Here is a 17,668-nt window from a genome sequence, read left to right as displayed (position 1 = left end):
ATCTTCAGACAAACCCCACATACAAAAAAATTTACTTAATCTCACAGTGTACACAGCAAATAACCACTCCATGTTTCTGCCATTTATTAGACATCAACTTTATGAGAACTGTGTAAAAATTGACATAACGTTAATAAATTTAGCTCAATACTGCCCTCATGTGCTCTCTGTACACTACACCAGTGTATATGTATTATCTTCATAGTAAGTAAAACAAACGTTTTCCAAAAAGAGTTTATTATAAAATTACATTAACGATATTACAATGCAAAAAAAATGAAAAACTTAAAGATCAGTCAATCTGTTTAATTACCAAAGCTGTCACACTGTTCCCCGTCACACCACCAAACTGGAAACGAGGGGTGGGCAGCTCACGTACCAACTCAAAACCTGCAAGAAACCACCGTCTTACGATCATCACAGTATTTGAAACAATGTTAGTTAAAGAAATGTGCTTTGGCTCAGGTACCAGGGTTGAAGATCTGCAGCAGCTGCTCTTTGGTCCAGTTGCAGGAGGTGATGATGAAGAAGCCGCCTGGTTGCAGAACAGTTCTTAAAGAGGTCACATAGTGCTTTTTTGCCTCCTCTCTGTCCTCTGGGCTCAAACTAATGGCATCAAATGTGCCTTTATCAATACATACATCAAAGCCCTTCAATTCTGTGCTGGGATTCAAGAAATCCTCCACCTGAAGTCACATGTGAAACACACACAAACAGAAATCCTTCTTCGTTATGTGTTCTGTTGAGCAATACATTTATTTACTTAATTTATGTATGGTAAAAACAAATCATTTCCACTACCTGAATTTTAACATTTCTTAAGCCTTTCTCTTCCAGAATATTTATGGTGAGCTCTACAGCAGCCTTGGAATAGTCAATTCCAGTAAGGTTTGAAAAGCCATGCTTGGCCTTAAGGGATAATACATGCGATTATTATCATTTATAGTTATACTTAATGACATTTTTGTGATTTCAAAATCTATTTCAATTATTTGAACAATTAAATATACAGTACATTACTAAATACAGTTATTTATTGAACTTTTGACTTGCCAGTTCCACAAGCAACATCCCGTTTCCGGTTCCAATGTCAAGTATGGCAGCATTTTCAGATACATGTTGTGCTTCTATCCATCTGATCACTCTGTCCACGCTTTCCTCACCAAACCTAAAGGTTCACCAGGGGCATAGGAATTAGTCTTTATATTGCACTAAATTACAGAACATAACCAATACACCAGACAGTGGTGCTGGTTTATATTCATATCATATCCTGCAGGAACAGACTAAACTTGAAGGAAAAAAATCTATACGGAAGGGCATTCATAAACAAGCATGTGACACAAAACAGCATAATTACCATATTTCTCCCACATCTCCAATATCCTTGTAAGTCTGCAGCTCTCTTTTATAAGCCTCATCCCAGCTTCAAGAAAAACAGGAGAAAGGCCAGATAAAAAATAAAATAAAAAACTTAACGTTAATCACCAACAAAAGTCAGATTACATTCAAAGGAATCACTCAATGCAATCCTGTTTTGTTTTTATTTAACATATACATGTCATGTGTAACATTTCACTTGCAGCAGTTGATGGCAAGAATATACAATAGTCATCATGAGTGGTGTCATAGAGGTAAAAACATAAATGTAACCTATGTGCTGGTCTTCTTCCTACAATATATGAGATCGAATAATACCAGGGCGAAGTAATCAAGCTAAATATCTTACTACTCCTTAGTTCCGAGTTTTGAAGGAGCAAAGTCTTCTGATTCTGAACACTGCACCACCAGACTGTCCTCTGCCCCATGTGTGCTGCTCACTGACGATTCCATCATGACGTCCCGTCTCAGCAGCATCCGGTGACGTAACACAGAACGTGACAATCGACGTGACATTACAAAATAAAGGTTGAAAGGTTTATTGTATCTTCAAAATTGAATGCAAAGCAATACAAATTTGACATGAATATAAGTTTAAAATATAAACATAAAATAACGATCAAGGGTCTCAAAAGAAAATATCTAAAATAAATATTCAGATAAAAACATCACAGAGTTGACAAATGGTGCACTTTGCAATATGAAGTTTAGCATTTTGAACAATAATGTGTTATAAGAGAGACAGATGGAAGAGAAAGTAATTATTATTGTGTTGGTGGTAACATGGTTCCATTAATTATTATGCTTTTTACATCAAACAAGCAGATACATGTTATTTTTAACGTTGTTTTTTTATAACGTTTTAAGAATTGTAAGGTAAATACTAACGTTATGCTTTACATACCAAGTAAGTATATGAAGGTATGTTTATTACCGTTTTATTAATAAAGGTTTAATAATTTTAAGGTAAATATTTTGTTTCAAACAGATACATGTATTTTATTTATATATTTTATTTATAACGTTTTCAAAATTCATCCAGTCAAACCTAAAAGCCTGTTAAATTTTTAGGGTCAGCATTACGATATTTAACCCTGTTTTATTTAAACAGAGGATACATACAAACAATCTTTTAAACAACAAACATCTTATGGCTCAATAGTTAACCAGAGAAATTAAGTAAAGAAGCCCAACTAACCTATTAAGAAATATTTCCTATTAAATGGAAGAGAAAGAAAATAAACAAATATATGATAATGTACCCCAAACAGAAGGTTTGTTTATTCATGGACAGGCTGATGTACAGTGCGTGCGCAAAGGATTGTGGGCTCGGCGCGTATGTTTCCATCATGGCGGCGTCAATTTCGGGATACACTTTTAGTTCTGTGTGTTATCACAGTGCCAACAGCAATTCTGACCATGTAAGTACTATGTCACCTGACTTTGAGGCTAAATGTTTAAATGCACGATCGCATAGCGAAATAACAAACAGTTGATTCCATCAAATCAGAATTAATTCATTTCCCGGTGTCATCTTCCTGGTGTGGCTACAGAATGGCCGTGTATCAAAACCTGGTGAGCTGTCTATCTAGACAGCGTTCGTTAGCATCAAGGGTGCATTGGAACATTCAACATTTCGAGTCTTTTGTATTTTTGTAGTATTTCATATCTGCGGCATTGCAGATATCATGAGTCTAATAGAGCTGACTCAGAACGCGCCTTTAATGGTAAACAAAATGCGGTCTAGGTAGGCAGCTAACTATGTTTTGAGACATAAGTTAGTCAGGGTGACAGCTAGCAAACCTACAAGCCAACGGATATTTTACAAGCTTGTCAGAAAGTGGCATTGCCTTTTATTTAGTTTATCATCGCTCACTTTCATAAATATATACTGCCTGGTAGCGTTCAGTGAATTAAATCTCGTCGAGGTAGTGTTATAGACATCAATGCGTCTAAAATAGTCACATTAGCTGACCGGCTAACTTGTTTGTCAGCAACAACTGTCAAATGCAAACTTAAATGTCTAACAGACATATTTAATGAAGTATTCACACATTGCTTAACATGATAATGATAATTTTTATAGCCTCTTTGCTCTCATTCTTTCTGGCATTAGGAAGTAGGTGATCTGTCATTGACCCTGCAGGCTTCGCATAGCTGTTTTGAGCTGGTTAGTCAGGTGTTATGCTTAACCTGTTTTCAACATGTCAAAGATATGACAGATTTTGTAGTTTTTCCTTACTGAATATCTAAATGCCAACCTCTTAAGTTGAACGTGTTTATGGGATGGACTGTCAACATCTAGCCTATAATATTTATAAATGGGCTTTTGATACTAAACCACCTTCATGACCTTTAATTTTATTTTAATTGTAAAACATAATCAGCAATTTCACTGTGATCTAGTTGCTTAAACTGAACACGTAAACAGCCGGTGAAGTTGTGCTGGGTGCCTGGAGAACAGTGTTTCTGTTGTTCTCTAGTTGCAGCAGTGGCATTTCTCTTTTTCAGACCTCTTTATACAAACAATTTTTTAAATATATTTACTGCATAAATTCAGGGCACATTCGACTAACATGTACACTTTGGTATATCATGACCATTAGAGGTGCAAATTTCATGTTTTGTTTGTTTATTTTTAAACACGTCAAATGTCTGTATATCCTCCTTTAAATAGCACTTGGCCTGTTACTGTATAAGGGGGAAAAAATCTAACAATTTTTATTATTATTAACAATATTATTCGTTTTTCAAGAACTGCCTAACAAAATCGTTGTCGTCTTAACTGAATACATGTTTACTAACCTCTAACCAATCTTCTAACTGTATATTACTGCCATTACTTTGACACACTCTTCTCTGACTGATCTCAGAATAATTCCTAATTGTTACATTGTAACAAGTATTTTCTGTAAAGCTGCTTTGAAACAATATGTATTGTGAAATGCGCTATACAAATAAACTTTAATTGAACTGAACCCAGGTAGCCCAGACTGAGTGACAGCATACATTTTATGTGTATTTCTAGGAAATTGCGAAATCAAACGGGGGTTTTAGACTGTAGCCTATGTAGTAATAGGGCTGTCATAAAAAAATAATGATAGTAATGAATACTTAATTTTTAAACATAATCTGTTTGTGGAAGGTGCCTATTCAGTTATGTCAATATTAACATTTGATCTTAAGGTTGTAATGAAACGAAGGTTGCAATAGACTTTAGTCTCTTTTGTGACATTTATATTTGAGTGAAATGTCTTCTTGAACAAGAAAAAAATATTATGTCCATTGGGAATTGATTGGATTGTTAGATGGTTGTGGTTTGCTATTGCTGTGATGTCATGTGAGTGACAGGTTGCCCCGCCCTCACGCCAGTAAACGCATCATCAGAGAAGAGAAGAGATGTCTCTGCGAGAGGGAGGGGAAGTTATTTTTTAATTAAAGATCGTGAGGGCACTTGTATTTAAAAAAAAAAATAGAATGATGTGCACAGGTAAATCATTTATAATAAATACTGCAATATTCCAATTTCATAGTGACTTTAACTACACTATCTTTGCCATTAAATTGCCATTTTAATGTTACAGCAAAATTGTTTATTGACTCTTTTAGGAAGGCTTCCTGTTGGGAGAAGTGAGACAAGAGGAAACTTTAAGCATCAGCGACTCACACATCGGTAGTTCAGAATTCCTCAGTGTAATAGGTAAAACCATGCTTGATTCTTTTTTTTTTCATGACCATTTTAGTAACTCATCGTTCAAAACATGATGCATCTCATCATCACTGAAATCCTCAGTTGATTCCAGTCTCATATCACAGACATAACATGTTTCAAAGTGAGGCCGTGATGACCTTACTGTGCGAGCAGCTATGAGCTATCAGTTCAAGATATGGCATCTGATGTAATCTGTTCATTCTCAACTATCCAAAGTACTGTAGCAAACTGCCCTGCTTGTCAATAACCTTATATACCACTCAACTGTTTGACTGGATTTGTTTTTTAAGTTTGTGTCAGCCATTATTTCTGAGTAAAGTCTTAAGGCCTGAGAGATAAAGCCTCAAACATCATAGACTTTTTTTTCTTCTTTTTTGCTCCAAAATAGTGGAAATAGCTCCTCTCCAACATTAAGAGATCATGTTTCTGAGTTTGGCGCTGCTCCCAGACCCCTTTAACTCTGATCACTTTACAAAGAATTTCACAAAGGGCTCCACAACATTAAAAGTGGGCCCGGATAGTATCTTATATTTGCAGTAAGAAGTCATTATGAAGGTCATGCTGTCCTCTAGACTCTGTTCATGATAGCACACTGCCTGCATATTTTTCTTTGTCCGTTCCAAGGTTAATGTTGTCTGTATGCATATGAATATTTAAATTTAGACCATTTGAACATTCACAGCATGATTATTTGACTCCGATGTTTATATAATTAATCATTTGCTTTTACTTGACTTTCAGAGGTCCATAATCATGAACCTTGTGCACAACTGTTTAGGTAAGAACGTCCTGCATCAGTACTTGGATTTATGAATGCGTTCTTAAATATGTATTGTGTTATAAAAATATACACTACCATTTAAAAGTTTGGGGTCGGTACAATTTTTAAAAATGGTTTTGAAAGATGTATTTTATGTTCACTAAGGCCACATTTATTTGAACAAAAATAATATAGCAGTAATATTGTGAAATATTATTGCAATTTTACTATTTTCCATATTAATATATTTTAAAATGTAATTTATTTCTGTGAATAAAGCTGATTTTCAGCATCATTACTCCAGTCTTCAGTGTCACATGACCCTTCAGAAATCATTCTATTATGCGGATCTGATGCTCAAGAAACATTGCTTATTATTATGTAATATAATGTTGAAAACAGTTTGTGCTGCGTAATATTTTTATGGAAACCATGATAAAAAAAAAAAATCTGGATTCTTTGAAGAATAGAAAGTTCAAAAGTTATAATAACTTTTATTATAAATAGAAATGTTGTGTAACATTTTAAATATCTTTACTGACACTTTTTATTACTGACAATCTTTTAAAATTGTAGTGCCCCAAACTTTTGAATGTTATAAGAGACATACTCTTTCTTTCTTTCTTTCTTTCTTTCTTTCTTTCTTTCTTTCTTTCTTTCTTTCTTTCTTTCTTTCTTTCTTTCTTTCTTTCTTTCAAATCCAACTTACAGTTGTTTTGCATATTGCAGCTTTTATGACTATGCAGGTAACGTCAATGAAGAAAATCTCAACAGAATCCTCAAGGATAGAAGAAAAGTAAGCCGTTACCTTGAAATATGCATATAAAAATGTGTGAGAGAAAAATGTTATTAACTGGTACTTTGACGGGCTCTATGTCCTGCATTGTGCCTCTTTGTGTGTTTAATTCAGCCGACCCACTTCACATGTTTATTTTCCTGTGCAGAATGTTATCGGCTGGTACCGGTTTCGAAGGAACACCCAACAGCAGATGTCATTCAGGGAGCAGGTGATCCATAAGCAGTTGACCAATATACTTGGCATCCCAGATCTGGTCTTCCTCCTCTTCAGCTTCATCTCCACAGCCAATAGTTCCACACATGCTTTGGAGTATGTGCTCTTCAGGCCCAACAGAAAGTATGTACAAGCTGTTTAATACAAAGTTATGGAGTGGGGTAAAAAAAGAAAGAAAAAAGACAAAATCATGATTCATTTGAACTGTTTAAAGACATTTCTCTTTTATTGTTATTTCATAATACCTTGCATAATGTTTACAAATGGCGCTGTGTAGCTGATATGTGTGTTTCTGTTGTAATTTTGCTATTTCTCCCAGCAGATATAATCAGAAGATATCTCTAAGCATCCCAAACCTGGGCAACACCAGTCAACAGGAATATAAAGTGTCATCTGTGCCGAACACCTCCAAGAACTACGCCAGTGTCATTAAAGAACATGGGTGAGGCAACCTGACTGCAATGTTCAATATTATTTTAGCTTGTTTAGCTAATATTGTAGCTATATAAAATTATTCCGTTATTTTGTTTTATTCACACCAAGGCTATTTCTTTGATAAAAAAAAATATATTATTACAATTTAAATTAACTGTGTTCTATTTTAATATAATTTCAAATGTAATTTATTTCTGTGATAGTAAAGCTGAATTTTCAGCATCATTACTCCATTTTCACATGACCCTTCAGAAATCATTCTAATATGCTGATTGGATGCTCAAGGAAAAATGTATTATTATTGTCAATGATGAAAAGAGTTGTGCTGCATAATATTTTTGTGGAAAATGTGATACATTGTTTTCAGGATTCTTCATATTTGATTAATAGAAAGTTCAAAAGAACTGCATTTATTTGAAATATAAATATTTTGTAACATTGTAAATGTCTTTTAATCAGCCTAATGCATACTTGCTGTATAAAAGTATTAGATTTTTTTTCAACAACAAAAATCTTACTGACCGAAAAATGTTGAACTGTATTTTTAAAGCTGCAGTCCGTAACTTTTTGGAGTTAAAAATGATCCAAAATATTTTTTGGAGCAAGTACATATTAACCAGCCAGTGTTCAAAACGAACAAGCTTGTAATAATGTTTTTAATGGCAGTGGTACTGGTGGATTTCCATGGGAAATTCGAGCTTGTCTTTGCGTCATTACGTCACATCTGTACACATAAAGAAGGAGTCTCGGCTAGTAGCCTATATTGCGCGTGAGGATGTTGGAGGTGTAGATTTATAGCCTTTTCTCACAGCACTTGATATAATTAAACTTATCAATTTGATGGTGGATCCAGAAAGGTTCAAATGACAATCAACAGTGACAACTGGAGATTCACCCGGTGTAGAATGCAAAAGACTTTGAAGTGGCTACAGAAAAAAAGAGACTGCAACTCAAGGGCTCATGTGAAAACAAGGATAAATATCTGAAGGGCATTAAATGTAGTCACGCAATGCTGATGTTGTTAACATTAACAATTTGAGAACAAAGTATAATTTGCACGGTTTGACGTAGGGGTGGGCGATATGGCAAAAATATCATATCACGATTTTTTTCAGGAAAATCACGATTAACGATTTTATCACGATTCCTTTTCATGTTGGTTTTACTATTTTGCAAGTGACTGAGCATCACAGCCAAACTAATGTATTTAAAAACAAAGCCTTAGGTAACAACATATAAAATAAAAAAGAATGGCAGACATTTAGGCCAAAGTGGCGAAGATAAAAAATATTTGTCATTGTCTTTGTTATTAAAAATTAAGAACAAAGATACACATACACAACTTAATATACAAATAAAAAAAACAGTGCTTTATTTTTTCAGCTACAGGTGTATTTAACAGCATTGAAGAAAGTAATTAAATGAACAAATATGAAAATAAAACACAACATCGACTTCACTATATAAATTTTACATTGATTCTTATTAAAGCTACTATTAAAGTTCTCAGTCAAGAGTGAGTGAGATGCTCTTTGTATTTTGTTGTTTTATTAACAGGGGTAGTTCTCCCAAAAATTTCAATTCTCTCAAGCCGCTTTAAACCCAAATAAGTCTCCCTCTTCTGTTGAAAATAAAAGTTATTTGGAGGAATGTGGGTAACCAAACAGTTGATGTACCCCAGTGACTTCCATAATAGTTTTTTCCTACTATGGTAATCAATGGGGACCAGCAGCCGCCCGGTTAGCCACACTCCTCAAAATATCTTCTTTTGTGTTCAGCACAAGAAATAAATTAATACAGGTTTGGAACAACATTAGAGAGTGAGTAAATAATGACAGAATTTTTATTTTTGGGTAACTGTCCCTTTAAGGACAAGCGGCCGGCAGCATGTTTACTATTAGGGCTACTGTCACTTTAAGATCTGCGCGCAACGAGTCTACACGCATTTGACAAGGCAGATTTTTTCTTCATTTTTTCTATTGTTCTTTCACTTTAGACATAACCAACTTTGTTTATGTAAACCTTGTGTGTATTTGACAGTATTAGCGCAATAAGATAACTTAGTTCAGTAACGGGTGCTGTTAGACAGGCTTTTAGTGCATGTGCGCGCGTCGGGTCTATTGCGCTCAGAAAAGTGCCCGTTAGAACAGCGCATCAGCAGCGAATGACATGTTTAACCGGCAAGGCTTTAAAGCACATGCAAATAATTCATTTTTATGAACTACAGTGTCCCGTTCCTCTGCATTTCATGTGGATATACGTCGCGCTGTACAGTATGTTGAGACGGAGGCGCCAGAAATGCAAACTGATAAAATGGACGATCCTACGATATTTCTTCAAAAGCAGATCGTGGAGACATTTTAATCGTCCACGATCAAAAATCGTAATATCGCACACCCCTAGTTTGACGTGATATGTTAAGCGATCGTTAGATTTTATCAGCGCGATTTACTGCAATGCTTTTTTCCCCTTAGTTGGTCAGAACAAAAGTGGATGTTAGTTACTTGTTCAGATGACATTTTCCGGTGAAAATTCTTATGTTGGTCATACTTCCAAAAAGTAGAATCTGTGATTCCGAATGATAGTATCCACACCGGCGCGGTGACTGACAGCCGCACATTCTCCTCAAAACATTGGATTCATCCGAGCTGTGCCGTGCTGAGGCACAACCCACGTAAAGTTGATAATTCCCAGAATAACTGCAATTGCAGATTTCAAACAGAGATGGCGACAAAGAGGGAAAACTACGGACTGCAGCTTTAACTAAAAAAGTAGTGGTAGACCAACACTAGTATATAGAGATCTGGCTAGCAAATAAGACATTCTCAAATTTGCTGACATTAAACATATTACTCAACATTTATTAATTAAATATTAAAGAAATATTTATTTTACACATGAATATTTGAAAACAGAAAATGTGCAGTATCCAATAACAAGTATTGGATAACAGCATCCAATAACAAGTGGACACACCAATCCTATTAATCAACCATATTAGAATTAGTCTCAGAATTGCTAAATTTTCTCAGATCAATCAGTCTTGCCAGTATATTAGTAGAGGAAAAGAGGAGATTTGTTTATATACCTGTCTTTGAGGCCATATATTTGCACAGATTTTTAATACAAACACCACAACCTAAAACAGGGCCACTTTTCACTGCAGTAAATACTTGAATGTGAACGCTAATTTTTTATTATTATTATTATTATTTATAGGACTGACTTCTTTGATAAGGATGGAGTGATGAAAGACATTCGAGCTATTTTTCAGGTGTACAGTGCCCTTCAAGAAAGAGTGCAGGTGAGTTACATCATCATACTGCTTCTTAACTTTAAGCTCAATATAGGAGATGCTGGTTAACATACAGGCTAGTGGTTTTACTACTTACTAGTCACTCAGCATTTTTACTGGGCACAATTTTGTCGTTGGAAAATAACGTTAGGGCTGGCTGGGATGATACACTTAGCTCATGAGACGATAAACGATACTGGGTTGATTGCTTGTTTAATATTGGTCAAACAACATTCAATTCAAATGTCCACTTAATCTTTAATATTTGGCCACTTTTTTTTACAATAGAAATGCTACAACCACTGTAATTTCTTGAACAAGAACATGTGGACATAAAATCTCATGCAAACCCAGATCAAGGGTTTAAACTTTTATCTTGAAATCGTGATGAACAACCGTTCACATGTTTAGAAACATATCGATGTATTCTCCTGTGTTAGATAGATAGATTCATAAATGATAGGCATAGATTCAAAAATGATTTATGTTACAATTCTGGTGAAATGAGCAACTCAAACACACAGCATATGCAGAAATGGAGTTTATTAACAAAGCTGCTAAGATTCACTTTCTAAATGCATGTTATTGGAAGCCCAAACATGCATGCAGATACTATATAGATATATCTATGAGATATATCTATTGAGACTGATCTCTATTACCTTAATAATAATATTTCAATGTCTTAAATAAATAAAGTCAGAAACACTTGTATAATATTTAGCATAATGCTTTGGATGTGCTATCTATGAATTTCCTGTCATCCCGCAGGCGGTGTGCGGTGAAGTGGATCAAAGTGAACGAGTGAGGGAGAAAATCCAAGAAGAAGTGAACAAACTCAAAGAGGAAATCGCTCTCAGGAAACGCAACAGCGCTGAGGAAGAGAGAAGTACGCGCTGATGACTCTGTGAATTTGCAAAAAAGGGAAACTATTTATTTTAATATCTTCTCTATTTTCTTAACAGGACTCCAAGAGGCAACCGCTGTCACGCTTCCCGATAACTCTGCCCTCCCCGATAACTCTGCCCTCCCCGACTCCTCACACTCTTCGCTGACTCGAGTCGTGCTCTCAGGTCCCTCGGTGGAGCCCAGTTTAGAGAGAGCCGTGAACTCGTCATCTCCACCGATCTACAGCACCACACTGCCTCCAGATTCACCAAGCGCTATACTGCTACCGCGGCCCCAAGCCGTGGGCTCGCCCGGCCACCCGTCTCCCAGTGTGGGCCTGGGCAATGGAGACGGCTCAAGCTCAGATTCCCTGAATCGCCAGGCCACCGGTCAGGAGGATGAGGATAACAGCGATGAGGACAGTAGCGAGTACGAAAATTTAGTTAGTGAGCAATTGCAGCCACCTTCCTTATCGGAAGCCGTTACATTAGGACGACCGGCTACCGTGTGGCCCGACGGAGACGCCCACAGCCCTCCGGGCTCTTAGGGATTGAGCAAACCACTGGGGACATTGACAAACGAACAGAACTATTTGTGATTGTGAGGCTGGTGGTGTTCAGAACACAAACAAGCACTTGCCTTTTGTGAGTTATGACAATGCTGTCCTGTTGTACACATTTAACAGCTCTGTGCAGGGGACGTCATTGGGTTGTGACGGATTTCGAAGTGGCGATGGAATGATGTCCCCATCTATGTGGACCGACGGACCCCCTTTTCTCCGTTTCACGCTCTTTTTTTTGGGTGGAGAGGTGCATCCTGCTTATCTCGGCGTCTGCTACTCACGAGTCATTCGGTTCTTGCACCATTTACCTCTTGCACTGTTTTGCCTTCATTTGATCTGCGTTTGAATAGATTAGGAAAGGGAAAGATGTATTTTTTTGCGGCCTTTAAACACATTTCTGTGTGAGCTTAAACCATGACTTGTTCATTGTCTCGCTTCATAAATCTGAATGGACAAAAAAAAAGAAAAGAAAAAAAAATCGCCGTTATAATACGTGCTTAGGACTGCAGCTGCCTGACACTTGAACAGTTCTTGTTCTAGAAAAGTTCTTTTATTTTTGTTTTTATTAGTTATATTTGATTTGATTGAGTAATATAATGGCCTATTCATGGAAAAAACATTTTGTTCAATGATTATATAAGTTACTTTGATAAGGGGTGCTTTTTGTATTTTTTATGCCGTACTGTAGATCACTACTAATTTCATTGGCTTAAATCAAACAAATTTTTGTCCTGATGAATGAACCGATGATTATATCATTTTTTGCTCCACTTCAAACTTTTACCATTGAGCTTTAACTGAATTTACCGGTTGTGCGGTTTGATGGAGCCAATTTGAAACTGGAAGGGTCAAGGGTCAAAATGCAGCATCATCGATCTCAGGATTCTTTTACAGTACCTGGACTATTGCTTTTTCTCATCATCTTGTCCACATGCCTTTGTTTATTAGTTGAGAAGATACGATCGATTTACTTAAAGCAGTGCAGCGGTGGATCAGTTTAGTACTTTATGATAATGTGAAATAAAGATTTCAGCCATATGCAGCAGAGCTTAAAAGGTAGAACAGTCGTGTCATCTCTTAGAGGATGTTTTACTGTCTGATCAAACCAACATGGCTTTTCCCCTCTAAAGTTTGTATGTGTGCGAGTCTCAGAAAAACATGTCTGGGTCACTTTACCATTAATCATTAAATAATAATAATTTACAATTAAATAATATTATTTAAATTGTATATTAAGTAAAATATTGATATTAACATTTATTTATGTATACTTTTACGTTTCTCTCTTGGATTTTGTTCTTAAAGGTGATCTTTTTTCATTTTCATAATACAGAAATGTTTTAAACTAGCGTTTAGCATGATGTATAAATACGTGACAATTTAGTTTTAGTTTTTAATAACAAATTATTATTTTATTTTTTCAAATAAAGTAGAGATATATGAGATTTGGGGAGAAAACGTGAAAAAAATTTCACCAAAAATAAAATATCTTAATGGTACAAAAACATACTCTTTATTGTTTTATATAAACAGATATATGTGAAATGTGACTAAGACATGTTCTTATGAGATTCACCCATGTGGTGCATATTGCAAACAATTTGGCCAAATTAATCCGAGTGATGAGCTGTTGGACTTACTCCCAAACTCTTATTTTTTTGTTTTATCTCAGGATCTGACGCTCTGACATTTATTTTGGCAGAGGCTGAAAACATCTCACTTTTCATTCAGTACATTTCTCCAGTTCTGTGTAGGACAAAAAAAAAGCAAATGTTTGTTCCCTGGCATGAGTGTGAATGAGAGTACACTGACAGATGTTTTAGTCAGCTGTATCATGTTGCATTGACCGTCTGCTTTAAATGTTTTTGCCTTTGGCATTGATCTTTATGTGTAAGGCCAAAAAGACACCACCACCATGGTTTTCGGCACAAATCTGAAAGTGTTAAAGTGAACAATTGCACTGATGTGGAGAAATGCCACATTTAAATTTGACATGGGCTTGTTTGGACAGCTGGCAGCCGGTCCCTCAGAGCTTTAAAAATGTGATTTTATCATACTAACATGTTCCTTAGAAAGTTTTGAATGAACATAAATGCCACTTGAGGACAAAATATAAAAATATATATATATACACATATACACAGTCTGATTTTTTTTCCAACAAATATTTACTATTTATGATTAATCAGTCAATATTGTGATCTCTTCTGAACATCTCAAGACAATTAATTCAGTGTCGATCCTGCTGCCTTTATTGCCTTTTGCCCTCTTCTTACTGAAGCTTTCAAATCTGAAAACGAAATAAATCAAAATGTGGCAGTGTGCCATTTTAATGGGGAAGTAGCAATGATGTTATTGTCATTTTTATTGTCATTTTAGATCGAGCAGCTGTTAATGACTAACATTGTTCCCACAAAATTTAAATCTCTCGGTGCGGTCAACTGTCTGGTTGCCAACATTCTTAAACTATATATTTTTTGAGCTCAACAGAAGAATCTTATACAGGTTTGGAACAATATGAGGGCGAGTAAATGATGACAAAATCTCCCTTTCACTGTATTTGGTCGTTTCACATTCTCACCTTTGATGGCAAAAGCTGTCAGCCACACTCCAGGAAAGCCAGGTGGAACATTGAACATCCATTCAAAGAAATGTCGAAAATGTATCATATAGGCTGAAATTTGTGCTTGTGGCTAGTTGTGTTAGCATATTCGTTACAAAACATGAGTGCATAGGGATAGTGTATTCCGCCTAATGTAAACAAATCAAATAAAGCGCAGTAGACAGCGCAGACCGTTGGATTGAGTAGTGTAATTCACAACCTCACCTGAAGGTGGCGATCCTCATTCACAGGTCTGCAGCGGCGCTCACAACCAACACTGTCTCTAAACCAAAAGCAGGCAGGGTTGCCAATTACGTTTTCTACTTTTTAACTTTTAAACCCACGCATTGCATACATTAAATTTGACTGAAATGCTTGTAATTTACCCAATTTATATTCTTCCAATGATATAATTATAGTAGATGACTGATGAGTAGCTTGTGTGTACGAAAGGATGACAGACCAAGAAGTAGAAGAGTAGAATAGAATCAACAACATTTCAAATATTAAGTTATTTTATTTTTTAAACAGTTACAAAATGCAGGATTACCAGTCCCACAGAAGGATTTGTTCACCAGCTGTCAATCTTAAGTTACGATCATTTTATTGGTAACACTTTACAATGATAAAATAATTGTGTCTTTACTAACCGTCGTCATGTTGTTCCAAACCTATGAGTTTATTCTGTTGAACACAAAAGATTTTTGAGAATATTGATACCAAAAGAATATTGGTAACCAGACAGTTGACTTTAGCCATTCCATTGTTGGGGAAATAAATAGTATTGAAAGTCAATGGGTGCCATACACGGTCTGGTTACCAACATTCAACTACATATCTTGTTTTGTGTTCAACAGAAGAAAAACCCTGATGTTGTTCCAAACCTGTTTTAGTAAACAATGACAATTTTCATTTTGGGGTGAACAATCCCTTTTAGTAATGTTAACGGAAACAACTCTTGATTATGTATTATTAAATGTCACAATTAACATTAATCTGTATTTTAGAAATGGGAGTGGTATATTTGGGATCATTTTGACTGGCCAGAATAAGCAGGGGACATTATAAAGGCATGCTACCATTTGCTGTTTCTTCATGTGCGACTGAAAAAGAACATCAGGCAAACATCATTTGTCAAAATCATTTATTTACTATAATACATAGCAGATGATGTTAAAATATTTAGTTTGTACATCATATGAGGCAATCATATGAACATAATGTTGCTCTTTTTTTTAACTACACTAAATGGGATCCTAGCAGCTGCACACTTACCCTATTGAGCCCTTTCCTCCGTTTTAGTGAGTCAATTGAGATAAATCTTGTAATTTTTGTTCCCATCCATTGACATACAAGCTCCCGCAACACAGCTAAACATATCAGAGTTGTGCTGTATTCCACACAAAGAATGCAAGCCTTCTAACAGCATCTGTTACAGTGGAACAAAATTCAGTACCATCTAATTAAAAAAAAAAAAAAAAAAAATTCATATAGGGAATTAAGTACAGTCAATGGATCTAACCCCAAATTTTAATACATCATACCACAAAGAGATCTGATTATATGTTTTACAAGATTATACAGAGCTCCAGTACCCCGTGATTTTTGTTTCATCAGCCATCAAATGATGCTGACATTTATATATATATATATATTGTATATATAGAGATATTTATATTTTCCTATTTTAGGGAAATAATTAAAGCCAAAATAATGATATTAAAAGTTGAACTATGGCATGACACAAACAAACAAATATAACATTTTTACCCCAGTTTAATGTTCCCTTAAACAAGTTAGGTTAAAAAAAAAAAAAAAAAGTCTTGCATAAAAACAGTTAAGCATTTACGGTTTTCCTCCGCGTTAACTCTTTCAGTTATTACAAGTGGCAAAGAACATGCAAATTCAGTTCACGAAATGAATCAAAAGAACCATAGAGCGGTGGTCTGCGGAACCGAAACGAACGAACATGAAACGAGACGGAGATAAGCAGGCGTCTTCTGAAGCCTGGATCTCTGAGATGTGCCAAACGGTTGCAGTGGGCTGTTTCCCTTTCTGTGGTTTCCAGAGTACGAGGGGCTCCCGGTTCAATGTCTGTAGGACAAAGTGCATCCTAGGCAGGCGCCCCTGATTTTATAAACTCATGTTGGTTCAATCCCAAACGCCTTGGGATACCACCACCCCAACAACGACTGCTGTCTTTAAGATAAAAATTTCCTAAAAATATATCTTTAGTCCATTGTCAAATAAAAAGGGGACAAACACAAGCAGAAAAATGGCACATTTTGCCATTATGGCAAGCCGTGCATGTGGTGTTGGTTTTAGTGAGTGAGAAAAAAGAAAAAGAAAAGAGTTTCATAAATATATCTTCCTTGTGTTCACGATGTGTTCACGAATTATTCATGTGCACATTTACTGTCAAATTTACATTGACATTTTCTTTACAATTTTTCTTTTATTCACTCTCATTCAGTCTGGCTGAGGAACAAAAAAAATGGAAATTTAAAAAAACAGTCACATCTTTTGTACAAAAAAAAGGGTAATTTTTCACTTCTTATTTTAGGAGGCTTCCACCGCGCAGCCGAATGTGCGCTGGGGGTCTATATGAGGGGTTCGGGGGGCAGCGGGTGCTGGATCTGCTGTGGTTGGAGGGGAGGAGGGAGTTGCAGGGCCATCAGAGACTCCAAACCGTGACCGTGTGGAGGAGGAGTCCCCTCAGCGCTGGAGGGCTCTGTGATGTCACCACCATAGAAGAAATACTGGCACTGCTGGATGAAGGACTCGATGACGGACTGGTTGAGTTTGGTGGTGGACAGCGTATCCTTGTTCTCAAAATCAGGCCTCATGAGCGTAGGCCAGAAACAGATGGAGAGATTGTCGGCCGTCATCAACGTGGTCTTACTTTGCTGACTTACCCTGGTGGAGAAAGGACATTACAAATTACTACATATATTTTCATAATGTTACAATACAAATCTGGAAATCAACCTCTTTGAAAATAAAGATCACTGTGATAATAAAT

General features: G+C 36.0%; 3 protein-coding genes across 4 annotated transcripts in view; 1 reads left to right on the top strand and 2 right to left on the bottom strand.

Annotated features, from left to right (window-relative positions):
* Positions 1-220: 220 nt before the first annotated feature.
* eef1akmt2 (EEF1A lysine methyltransferase 2) lies at positions 221-1,885 on the bottom strand. Its single transcript, XM_079632607.1, has 6 exons — positions 1,730-1,885; positions 1,361-1,426; positions 1,054-1,168; positions 802-909; positions 470-686; positions 221-390 (listed from the first exon to the last, which is right to left on the bottom strand). The coding sequence occupies exons 1-6, from the start codon at positions 1,855-1,857 to the stop codon at positions 293-295; spliced, it is 732 nt and encodes a 243-aa protein (XP_079488733.1). The 5' UTR covers positions 1,858-1,885; the 3' UTR covers positions 221-292.
* Positions 1,886-2,668: 783 nt separating this feature from the next.
* Positions 2,669-13,223, top strand: abraxas2 (abraxas 2, BRISC complex subunit). Of its 2 annotated transcripts, none has more exons than XM_079632605.1 (9): positions 2,669-2,801; positions 4,990-5,080; positions 5,834-5,870; positions 6,582-6,648; positions 6,797-6,987; positions 7,184-7,306; positions 10,519-10,603; positions 11,366-11,483; positions 11,560-13,223. In XM_079632605.1, the coding sequence occupies exons 1-9, from the start codon at positions 2,679-2,681 to the stop codon at positions 12,027-12,029; spliced, it is 1,305 nt and encodes a 434-aa protein (XP_079488731.1). In that variant the 5' UTR covers positions 2,669-2,678; the 3' UTR covers positions 12,030-13,223. The 2 variants fall into 2 exon arrangements, with proteins under 2 accessions (XP_079488731.1, XP_079488732.1); XM_079632606.1 differs by having other exon boundaries at positions 7,187-7,306; positions 11,560-12,818.
* Positions 13,224-16,447: 3,224 nt separating this feature from the next.
* Positions 16,448-17,668, bottom strand: part of arhgap5 (Rho GTPase activating protein 5) — a 35,552-nt gene continuing 34,331 nt past the window's right edge. The window contains exon 7 of the mRNA XM_079632604.1: positions 16,448-17,562. Within this exon, the coding sequence (XP_079488730.1) occupies positions 17,247-17,562 (316 nt within the window). The 3' untranslated portion in view covers positions 16,448-17,246. The remainder of the gene's footprint in view (positions 17,563-17,668) is intronic.

The sequence above is a fragment of the Phoxinus phoxinus genome (genome assembly GCF_949152265.1).
Source record: "Phoxinus phoxinus genome assembly, chromosome: 13".
NCBI classification, from domain to species: Eukaryota; Metazoa; Chordata; class Actinopteri; order Cypriniformes; family Leuciscidae; genus Phoxinus; species Phoxinus phoxinus.
This window is presented reverse-complemented; position numbering and strand designations above follow the sequence as displayed.